This window comes from Sinocyclocheilus grahami, unplaced genomic scaffold (assembly GCF_001515645.1).
Source record: "Sinocyclocheilus grahami isolate Dianchi unplaced genomic scaffold, SAMN03320097.WGS_v1.1 scaffold657.1, whole genome shotgun sequence".
Lineage (NCBI taxonomy): Eukaryota > Metazoa > Chordata > Actinopteri > Cypriniformes > Cyprinidae > Sinocyclocheilus > Sinocyclocheilus grahami.
The window spans coordinates 1,086,661-1,099,100 of NW_015505836.1; the positions used below are offsets into that span (position 1 = coordinate 1,086,661).

At 34.8% G+C, this 12,440-nt stretch overlaps 1 protein-coding gene across 1 annotated transcript in view; it reads right to left on the minus strand.

Annotated features, from left to right (window-relative positions):
* LOC107558754 (probable phospholipid-transporting ATPase IIA) overlaps positions 1–12,440 on the minus strand; it is a 61,887-nt gene that overhangs the window by 15,229 nt on the left and 34,218 nt on the right. Inside the window, exons 17-20 of the mRNA XM_016242429.1 lie at positions 11,816–11,899; positions 4,571–4,741; positions 3,961–4,059; positions 468–557 (exon numbers count right to left, since the gene is read on the minus strand). Of these exons, the coding sequence (XP_016097915.1) occupies positions 468–557; positions 3,961–4,059; positions 4,571–4,741; positions 11,816–11,899 (444 nt within the window). The remainder of the gene's footprint in view (positions 1–467; positions 558–3,960; positions 4,060–4,570; positions 4,742–11,815; positions 11,900–12,440) is intronic.

Consider the following 12,440-nt stretch of genomic DNA (forward strand, 5'->3'; position numbering starts at 1 on the left):
AAGTTCATTTATTTCAGAAAATTCAACTCAAATTGTGAAACTCGTGTATTAAATGAATTCAGTGCACACAGACTGAAGTAGTTTAAGTCTTTGGTTCTTTTAATTGTGATGATTTGGGCTCACATTTAACAAAAACCCACCAATTCACTATCTCAACAAATTAGAATACTTCATAAGACCAATAAAAATATATATTTTTAGTGAATTGTTGGCCTTCTGAACCAAAGACTTAAACTACTTCAGTCTGTGTGCATTGAATTTATTTAATACACGAGTTTCGCAATTTGAGTTGAATTACTGAAATAAATGAACTTTTCCACGACATTATAATTTATTGAGATGCACCTGTAAGTCTGATCACAAAATAATAGCACAAGTTGCATGATTTCATGTTTTACTGACGTGTCTTACACAAACAGTGTTAGGGGTTTGTTCGAATCTAATGCGTACATGCAGGCTTACATTACCTCCAGAGAGTCTCCTGATATCACCAGCGCGCAGTCGTGTTTCCTCCTGAAGGCGTTGAGCTCAAGGTGGGCTTCGCTTCGAGTGGTTACCTGCAACCCATCGGAGAGCTCAGCATCAGGACTGTTTTTTCTCACACAAACACACGAGCAGCCACTCGGATAATAATCTCAGAGACACCAGCGGTGAACCACAGCAAGATCCTCAGACTGAGATATTAACTTCAGCTGTCAGTTGCGTGGCAGACCGTGCCAGATTCAACTAGCTATCTGCTTAACTGTCTAAACTGTGAGGTCTACTTCGCCTGCTGTCTGCTGGTTTCACACAGGAAGTTCACTATAACTAACTGTTGTTTTTGTATTTACAGATGGCTTTGGGCAGATATTGCTTGCTCAAGACGTTAGATTAAAAGGATAAATGAGTAAACAAACTCACTCTTATGTTGCATTCAAACCTATATGACCTTCTTTCCACTGTGAACCACTACAAGAGATGTTAGTAAGAATGTTCACACTGCTCTTTTCCATACGAGAAACACCATACACGTTTGAAACAACAAGGTCAGTAAATGATTTTAAGGTGAATTATTCCTTCATAATTTTCCCAAAACATGAACCAAAACCAATTTTGGACACACATATTTCTTGAGCAGCAAATCAGCATATTAGAATGATTTCTGAAGTATCACGTGACACTGAAGGCTGAAGTAAAGGATGCTGAAAATTCAGCTTCGCATAACAGGAATTAACCCCAAAAGATAATTGAAAAATTCATACAGGGGCATTTTTTTGCTCTCATATTATGAATTGTAGGGGCATATAACTGGATTCTCAAAGGCTACATCACAGACTATTTCTTTATAATTAATCTCAAAAATATGAACCAAAACCCATAAATCCATCTAAAACTCCTCGACAAACAGAGAGGATGTTTTTTAATTGGTGGACGTTCACATAAGAGCAATTCATCTGTCAATTTCAAACACACCAGACCTCAATCTGGATGCCATTTGTGTCCAGGAGGAAGTCAATCCAGATGCCGCTATGGGAACGAGGTACCCGTTTTCATGTTGTGCCAGCCATTGTCTTCTGCTTCCAGGAACCGCTGCAGCGAGGAAGATTCAACCTTCCTCAGAGCGGCCTATCTTTCTGTGGCAGCACGCCACATGGGAACTCCACAAGAGCTCATAGAGTCACGTTTCACAGAGAAAGGGCACAGGGAGACTTCAGGAAGCTACTTTCCCTGCTTGGATCGATGAAGGCTACTAAACTCAATCAAGCTTTGGAGCCCAATTGTGTTGGAGACATTTGGGTGTGAGACAAGATTTATTGAGCTAGTACACTTCTGTTCAAAAGTTGCTTTTTAGAGAAATTAATAGTTTTATTTATCAAGGATTTCAGTAAAGAATTGTCAGTAAAAACATTTATAATGTTACAAAAGGTTAATTTTACAAATAAATGCTGTTATTTTTAACTTTCTATTAATCAAAAAATTCTGAAAAAAACAATGTATGGTAGTTTCCACAACAATATTAAGCAGAACAACTGTTTTCAACATTGATAATAATGAGAAGTGATTCTTGAGCAGAAAATCAGCATATTAGAATGATTTCTGAAGGATCATGTGACACTGAGGGCTGGAGTAATGATGCTGAAAATTCAGCTTTGCATCACAGGAATAAATTACATTTTAAAATATATTCATATAGAACAGTTATTTTAAATTAAAAAATATTTTGAACAGTAGTGCATATGTCTGACAGATTACGTCTCTATTTTTGTTTCCATTCATTTAAAATGGCAACCACTCGCCATCTTTGCACATGGGCTCCTGTTTCCAGATTTTTTTCTCCCGAAATACTGTTTGTCTGATGGCAACAAAATAACAAGCACATCAAATATCGGCATCGGCCGATACGTTTTTCTGTTTGGCCGATGCGTTGACGAAATGCCAAACTTTTATTTTGACGGCGCTGAGAGTGACAGCGCCTGAGCACAAAGTGCTCACAGTCTCCCTCTTGTTCGCCGTTGTCCTTAACAGTTCTGTCTAAAGCCCCGTTCACACTAGCAGCGACTTTGGTCGCTGCATGTCGCCAGGGGCTGGCGATGAGGTTGCTAGTGGGCGTTCTCAATACTGGTTGCCTTGACAGTGAATCAGGTTTCTTGCCGCTAAGTACAGACATTTTGGAGGCAAAAGACTAAATATAATCTAAATCTAAATTAAATCCATACATACAAACAAAAATGAATGAGAAACAGAGCCTACTTTCTTCCATTGCGTATGTTTATCTACGGCGCTGAGAAGAGAACGATCACATGAGCTCTACCGTCTTCTTTCCTATTGGCTGTCGCTCCCGAAAGTCGCTCTTCATTTGCATAAAGTTGAAGGATTCTGAACTTTGCCGTGTCGCTGGACACGCCCCATCCGGTCACCAACGGCCTCTGTTGCTCTTGTCACCGGAAATCGGCAGCTCTCCATTGAAATGAATGGGATTGTGTCGCTTTGCTATTGTGTGTTGCTTGTAGTGTGAACGGGGCTTAATACGGATAGAAGTCTGTCTAATAATCCGATAGAACTGTTAAACAAAGGAATTAAAATGTATACAAAAAGTATTATAAGGATTGCTTTTATATTATTAGCAATAGAAAGGCAAACATTATAATACTTTCTCGTTTGCCGTCAGCATTCAGCATTCACAAACCTTGCAAACTTAGTCAAATCCAGTTGTGAGATCTTGTGAAGTGTGCATGTGACCTGCATGATTGCATGTTCTCTGCGTGACTTTCGGTCCGTGCAAATTGAATGCTTTAAACATTAAATTCATGATTTCAAATTATGCTGCGCTTTATGCATTTGCCCACTGTCATATTCATGTCATTTTCACTGTGTGCTGTATGTAAAATGAGTGTTACCTTGGCTTTATTTCCCAATGCACACAAACTTCCCAGAATACTGAGTGCCCTGTTGGTTACAGTTTACTTCCTTTTTAATTATATTTTTATGAAATATTTATTTATTTGTGGAAAATACTTTGTCATCTAAAGTATAAGTATGTTTATTTTACAAATGTATTTTTTAATCCATTTTCAAATTATTTCAAATTTCTTAAATATTAATTAAAATAAATACATTTATATCGGCTTTATATCGCCATCGGCTGTCAAAAAAACCAATATCAGTTGACCACTACTCCAAAAGTCTTTTCACATTAAGCGCCTCGAGAAAGAATAGGGCACCGCTAAAATATTTACTACAACACATTAATGAAAGATTTGCAACCCGAAAATAAGCATTGCTAATTTTTTCCTGCAGAGATCCTTGAGTTTGTTTAAGGATCTAGAGCCTCTTTCTGCGGGTCAGGGAGACTATGGGAAATATTTTTTGGTGCAAGAAACCCTATTACTTAACCTCAGGGGGAAATAAATCATTACAGAAGAATAAGATATGACCCATTTAAAAATAATGGTTGAAATATGTAGTCTAGAGAGGACTTACAGGTCTGAACACGTGGATGTCCTGATTGCGGGTCACTAGATGGGCGTTTTTGGCTGTGCAGGTTGCAGTCTCTAATTTGTCCCCAGTCAGCATCCAAACCTGGACAAAGAACAGGTTTAGTTAAATCAGGCTTGACACTGATGTACCTAAGCACTCGTGTTAACACGTCAACAAATAACTCATTTTAGAGGCATACAGTGAAATCCTACATGTGACAGACTATATACTTCTTAGAAAAATCAGTGGTGCAAAGCTAAAAAGTACATGTTTGTACCATATTTACCTCTAAATGGTACACATTAGTACCTTTAAGTTACATACTATTACCTTTTGAAAGGGTACTGCCTCAGATTTGCAGTGTTGTAGAAATGCAACACTAGTGTCTTTTAGACATTTTAGTTTTCCAAATCAATCATGACGTTATAATGCATCGATAAATCCCATCTTTTTATTTTAATTTGAGTTTTTGTACTAACCAGCTTCAACTGGCAAAAACGTTGCATGTCAAGACATTTTGATAAGCGCTACTATTTTTGGCGCATTGTGCCAGGTAGCTCCACCCACAGTGAAATCTCATTGTCTGTGCATGTTTGTGCGTGCCGACACTGACTTTGATGCCAGCGTTGCGCAGTATCTCCAGAGTGGGTCTGACATCGGCCTGTAGCTGGTCCTCGACTCCAGTAAGACACAAGAGCTCCATCTCCATCTCCAGACTCTCTATCACTGTGGCGACCTTCAGCGAACGATCGTGAACGCTCAACTTGGCCTGGACGTAGCGAGCCTGCGGCACATGTGAATGATGGTAGACAACATTTGTTATTTATTTTGCATAACATTTAAGGGCAGGTGACAGACTGTACAATAAAAGTGGGCAAATATGCAGGGATTTCTTATTTACTGTATTTGCAATTATTTCATACAAAATATATAATAGGAATAATACGATATAAATTATGAATATCTTCAATATTTGACATTTCTCATACATTTTGGCATTTTGGTGATTACACTGCACACAGACCAAGTTTCCCATCAAGTAAATAAGAACAGTCAATAAATAAAATATATAATCAGATGGGGTTTTTTTGGAGTTAATGTGATTACTTTTCAAAGTTTTTATGTGCAGAAATCTTTATATAAATATAATGGATATATTTAATATGTATTTAATGTATACAGTTTCTCTTTTAAGGAAATAAACAACATTTTGTGGGGGTCCCTATTAAAATATGTTTCATGCCAAATTAGGTAAACGTTTGTTGCATTAAATAAATACATTAATTCTACATGTCAATAAAAATAAAAGAATCATAATAATTATTAATATTATTGCTAATTTAAAAATAATAATAATAACAACAACTGTTATTATTTAATTTTAATAATAATAATTATTATTATTGTTGTTGTTTAAATTAGTTATTAATTAATTAATAAAATATAATGATAATAATAATAATAATAATAATTATTATTATTATTACTACTACTACTATTATGCATTAAAGCAGTAAAGCATATTGGCACAGAATTATACATTTAATCGTTACACCAACACATTTTTGCAAACTTAGCATGGTGAATATATATGACATATGTGACCCTGGACCACAAAACCAGTCCATAAGGGAAATTGAGATTCATACATCATCTGAAAGCTGAAATAAAAAGCTTTCCATTGATGTATGGTTTGTTAGGATAGGACAATATTTGGCCGAGATACAACTATTTGAAAATCTGGAATCTGAGGGTGCAAAAAAAAATCTAAATACTGAGAAAATCATCTTTAAAGTTGTCCAAATGAAGTTCTTAGTAATGCATATTACTAATCAGAAATTAAGTTTTAATATATTTACGGTAGGAAATTTACAAAATATCTTCATGGAACATGATCTTTACTTAACAACCTAATGATTTTTGGCATAAAAGAAAAATCGATAATTTTGACCTATACAATGTTTTTTTGGCGATTGCTACAAATATACCCCAGCGACTTAAGACTGCTTTTGTGCTCCAGGGTCACATATGTGCTAAGCACATAAAAACAGAGGATCACATTAAATCTAAAAAACATTAATTATTATTTTTTATTTATTAACAACATTTATTGGTCTACTGAACGAAACAGTAACGGTAAGCCCTGATTATTATTATTATTTGCAAACAAAAAGATTACCAGTACCCTACATTTATTTCCAATTTAAACAACTTGGGGGTCAAGATTGGGGTCATAAAGCCCTGCTAATTTAATGTTTATAGTCATTTCCATTCTACAAACATCTATGGATCTAACAGACGCAATGACACATCTTTCATCACATTTGCTCATGTTTTTCCCATCTGCTATATCTATGTATCACGGTGATTAGCTAAAATGCATCTAACTCTGATCTCCAATCTGCTCTGTTTTTTTTTTTGCTGAAACCAAAGGAAACCTATCAGACACGTCAAATGAGAAAGCTCAGAACGCTGATACACCATCGGCAGTCAAATAATCACTGTCAGAAACACACACCCTTGCATTGACCCCTCAAATCGACGTGCCAGACTGTTGAGTGAAGCCAGAGCGCAGTTTTGAGGGCACGGCCCACAATCGCAGTGAGATAAAGAGCAAACAATGTGTGCGCGAGTCACACAGGAACACACTCTCACTCGGTGACTCACACACTCGGTGAGTCACTGCCGCCCACCCGCTCACACACAATTACACACTTCAGCTCGGAGAGTGGGAACATGGGCCTGGGAGAAGAAACAACTCTTTCTCTGTGCGTGTGGGCGGGGTCACTTTCGTTTTGGGGGTGTTCACTGTGGAAAACATGTTACATTTCTTTTTGACAATTACTGTTGACGATGGATGGTCGCTAGGAAACCGCTTAATCCGGCTAAATATAGATCAGCACCTGGATATTGTCGTTATAAACATCCAAAGGTCACCGTCTATACCAGCCGTTCTCAGGAACCATGTTTCACACACTGAACAAGCCGTACAAAATATGTCACATTAATCTGTGTAGGACAAAAATGCTAAATTATTCATCTGACATAGGCTGCAAGGGAACATGGACATATTAGCCAAATATTTGTTGTGCATAGTCATATTACCAAGCAACTGTAATATGAAATTGCACCGTAATAGTTTGATTTCAGCTCGACTGGATTTATGGCCTGTGACCATCGAGAACAAAAGACATATGAAGTGTTTTCTCATAAATAACATATCACGGTTAGTTGCATGTTATTATTTAGTATTGTGTTTCATGCTGCCCATGACTTTTCCCATACTATGGAAGTTCAGTTACCAATAACATCAACAGAAGAATGAAACTCATGCAGGTTTGGAACAATTTGAGGGTGAGTAAATGATGATAGAATTTTCATTTTTGGGTAAATTATCCCATTAAGAACCACTGGTCTGTCTTTAAAACAAACAAACAAACAAATCCACCTCCTCAAATCATTGATGCAAAAAATAAAGGCTGTCAATTTATTGTTTTTAATTACAAAAAATGATCAAAATGATTGCGATGAATAATGCACTCTGTCTTTATCAGAGAAAGTCAACCTTGAATGTAGATCATTTGATTACATTTTTAATTGACTGACAGCTTTACAAAGGTGAATTATTCTGATGTGAGCTCGATTTATGTGTCATTTGACAGTCAAATAGCTGTCAGACAGTTGTAACCGTCTGTGAAATGCTTTATGAAATGTATCACAGTTGGTGACGTGTAAATCAGATGTGTGTGTGTGTGTGTCTGTATGCATATATATATATATTTATTATTATTTGTATAATTGATTAATTATTTATTATCTTTTGTAACAATATACACTACCTTTCAAAAGTTTAGGGACAGTAATTTTTTTCCTCTTTTTTTGATAGAAATTAATTATTTTATTCAGCAAGAATGTGTTAAACTGATGAACAGTGATGAGACTTGCATTGCTAGAAAATATTTCTATTTTTAATACATTTGTTATTCAACAATGAACCCTGAATAAAAGCATCACAAGTTAAAAAAAATAAAAAACCAAGCAGCACAACGGTTTCCAACATTGATACTAAATTAGCATATTAGAATTATGGATCATGTGACACCGAAGGCTGGAGACATGGCAGAAATAAATTACATTTTAAAGTACATTAAAACAGAAAACCATTATTTTAAATTGAAATAATATTTCACAATATTAAAGTTTCAAATGCAGCTTTGATGAGCATAAGAGTTTTCTTCAAAAAACATTACAAATCTTACTGATATAGGGTGTATATATTATATAAATTATACTTTTATAATGTTACAAAATATTTCTAATTCAAATAAATGCTATTCAACTTTCAAATTATCAAAAAAGACTGAAAGATGGTTTCCACAAAAACATGAAGCAGCACAATAATTTTCAACATTGATAATCAGAAATGTTTCTTGAGCAGCACATCGGCATATCAGAATGATTTCTGAAGGATCATGTGACACTGAAAACTGGAGTAATGATGCTGAAAATTCAGCTTTGATCACAGCAATAAATTACATTTTAAAATGTATTCAAACTGAAAACACACATTTTGAATTGTAATCATAATTTACAATATTTCTCTTTTTTACCGCATTTTTATCCATGCAGCCATGGTGAGCATAAGAGAGTTCTTTCAAAAACATCTAAAAGCCCGACCCCAAACTTTTGAAAGATCCACAGTTATCCACAATAACTGCTGCATGATGACTCTTCCACATCATTTTCTTTCCATGTTTTTTTGGGCCAAGTCTTTAAATTCTTCATATTAATACACCAATCTATCAGCAATTATTCACCCCAGGATTTTGTTCCATAGCAATCTTTCTAAAGACTAAGCATTGGAAACTCACCTCAAAATCTTGGTATTGTTCTTCCGTTAGGGATTTTTTGGCCACCACTAGCACCCTCAAGCCTTCCCTGGCCATATTCCCACACTGATAAAGAAAGCAGAAAACAAATTCCCAACATACAAGTCACAAAACCTCTTGGCATAAGCATGACGTTGATTCAAAATTAGGGCTGGACGATATGGTCAAAATTTATATCACGATATATTTCTTAATTTCGGTCGATACGATATAATTCCGATATCGATATGAACACTATTTATATGAAATAGAAATCTTTTGTAACATTATAAATGCCTTTATCGTCAATTTTAAGCATCCTTGCTAAATAAAATTATTAATTTCTATAATTTCTTTCCCAAAAAATTTATAAAAATTATACTGAATGGAATAGTGTATAATGTTACAAAAGCTTTTTATTTCAGATAAATGCTGATCTTTGGATCTTTCTATTCATCAAAGAATCCTGAAAAACTGTTTTAAATATTGATAATCAGCAAATCATGTGACACTGAAGACTGGAGTAATGATGCTGAAAATTTAACTATGTATGATCACAGGAATAAATTACATTTTAAAATCTATTCAAAACAGAAAGCAATTTTAAACAGTAAAAATATTTCAAAATAACACACACCCTTGCATTGACCCCTCAAATCGACGTGCCAGACTGTTGAGTGAAGCCAGAGCGCAGTTTTGAGGGCACGGCCCACAATCGCAGTGAGATAAAGAGCAAACAATGTGTGCGCGAGTCACACAGGAACACACTCTCACTCGGTGACTCACACACTCGGTGAGTCACTGCCGCCCACCCGCTCACACACAATTACACACTTCAGCTCGGAGAGTGGGAACATGGGCCTGGGAGAAGAAACAACTCTTTCTCTGTGCGTGTGGGCGGGGTCACTTTCGTTTTGGGGGTGTTCACTGTGGAAAACATGTTACATTTCTTTTTGACAATTACTGTTGACGATGGATGGTCGCTAGGAAACCGCTTAATCCGGCTAAATATAGATCAGCACCTGGATATTGTCGTTATAAACATCCAAAGGTCACCGTCTATACCAGCCGTTCTCAGGAACCATGTTTCACACACTGAACAAGCCGTACAAAATATGTCACATTAATCTGTGTAGGACAAAAATGCTAAATTATTCATCTGACATAGGCTGCAAGGGAACATGGACATATTAGCCAAATATTTGTTGTGCATAGTCATATTACCAAGCAACTGTAATATGAAATTGCACCGTAATAGTTTGATTTCAGCTCGACTGGATTTATGGCCTGTGACCATCGAGAACAAAAGACATATGAAGTGTTTTCTCATAAATAACATATCACGGTTAGTTGCATGTTATTATTTAGTATTGTGTTTCATGCTGCCCATGACTTTTCCCATACTATGGAAGTTCAGTTACCAATAACATCAACAGAAGAATGAAACTCATGCAGGTTTGGAACAATTTGAGGGTGAGTAAATGATGATAGAATGTTCATTTTTGGGTAAATTATCCCATTAAGAACCACTGGTCTGTCTTTAAAACAAACAAACAAACAAATCCACCTCCTCAAATCATTGATGCAAAAAATAAAGGCTGTCAATTTATTGTTTTTAATTACAAAAAATGATCAAAATGATTGCGATGAATAATGCACTCTGTCTTTATCAGAGAAAGTCAACCTTGAATGTAGATCATTTGATTACATTTTTAATTGACTGACAGCTTTACAAAGGTGAATTATTCTGATGTGAGCTCGATTTATGTGTCATTTGACAGTCAAATAGCTGTCAGACAGTTGTAACCGTCTGTGAAATGCTTTATGAAATGTATCACAGTTGGTGACGTGTAAATCAGATGTGTGTGTGTGTGTGTCTGTATGCATATATATATATATTTATTATTATTTGTATAATTGATTAATTATTTATTATCTTTTGTAACAATATACACTACCTTTCAAAAGTTTAGGGACAGTAATTTTTTTCCTCTTTTTTTGATAGAAATTAATTATTTTATTCAGCAAGAATGTGTTAAACTGATGAACAGTGATGAGACTTGCATTGCTAGAAAATATTTCTATTTTTAATACATTTGTTATTCAACAATGAACCCTGAATAAAAGCATCACAAGTTAAAAAAAATAAAAAACCAAGCAGCACAACGGTTTCCAACATTGATACTAAATTAGCATATTAGAATTATGGATCATGTGACACCGAAGGCTGGAGACATGGCAGAAATAAATTACATTTTAAAGTACATTAAAACAGAAAACCATTATTTTAAATTGAAATAATATTTCACAATATTAAAGTTTCAAATGCAGCTTTGATGAGCATAAGAGTTTTCTTCAAAAAACATTACAAATCTTACTGATATAGGGTGTATATATTATATAAATTATACTTTTATAATGTTACAAAATATTTCTAATTCAAATAAATGCTATTCAACTTTCAAATTATCAAAAAAGACTGAAAGATGGTTTCCACAAAAACATGAAGCAGCACAATAATTTTCAACATTGATAATCAGAAATGTTTCTTGAGCAGCACATCGGCATATCAGAATGATTTCTGAAGGATCATGTGACACTGAAAACTGGAGTAATGATGCTGAAAATTCAGCTTTGATCACAGCAATAAATTACATTTTAAAATGTATTCAAACTGAAAACACACATTTTGAATTGTAATCATAATTTACAATATTTCTCTTTTTTACCGCATTTTTATCCATGCAGCCATGGTGAGCATAAGAGAGTTCTTTCAAAAACATCTAAAAGCCCGACCCCAAACTTTTGAAAGATCCACAGTTATCCACAATAACTGCTGCATGATGACTCTTCCACATCATTTTCTTTCCATGTTTTTTTGGGCCAAGTCTTTAAATTCTTCATATTAATACACCAATCTATCAGCAATTATTCACCCCAGGATTTTGTTCCATAGCAATCTTTCTAAAGACTAAGCATTGGAAACTCACCTCAAAATCTTGGTATTGTTCTTCCGTTAGGGATTTTTTGGCCACCACTAGCACCCTCAAGCCTTCCCTGGCCATATTCCCACACTGATAAAGAAAGCAGAAAACAAATTCCCAACATACAAGTCACAAAACCTCTTGGCATAAGCATGACGTTGATTCAAAATTAGGGCTGGACGATATGGTCAAAATTTATATCACGATATATTTCTTAATTTCGGTCGGTACGATATAATTCCGATATCGATATGAACACTATTTATATGAAATAGAAATCTTTTGTAACATTATAAATGCCTTTATCATCAATTTTAAGCATCCTTGCTAAATAAAATTATTAATTTCTATAATTTCTTTCCCAAAAAATGTATAAAAATTATACTGAATGGAATAGTGTATAATGTTACAAAAGCTTTTTATTTCAGATAAATGCTGATCTTTGGATCTTTCTATTCATCAAAGAATCCTGAAAAACTGTTTTAAATATTGATAATCAGCAAATCATGTGACACTGAAGACTGGAGTAATGATGCTGAAAATTTAACTATGTATGATCACAGGAATAAATTACATTTTAAAATCTATTCAAAACAGAAAGCAATTTTAAACAGTAAAAATATTTCAAAAT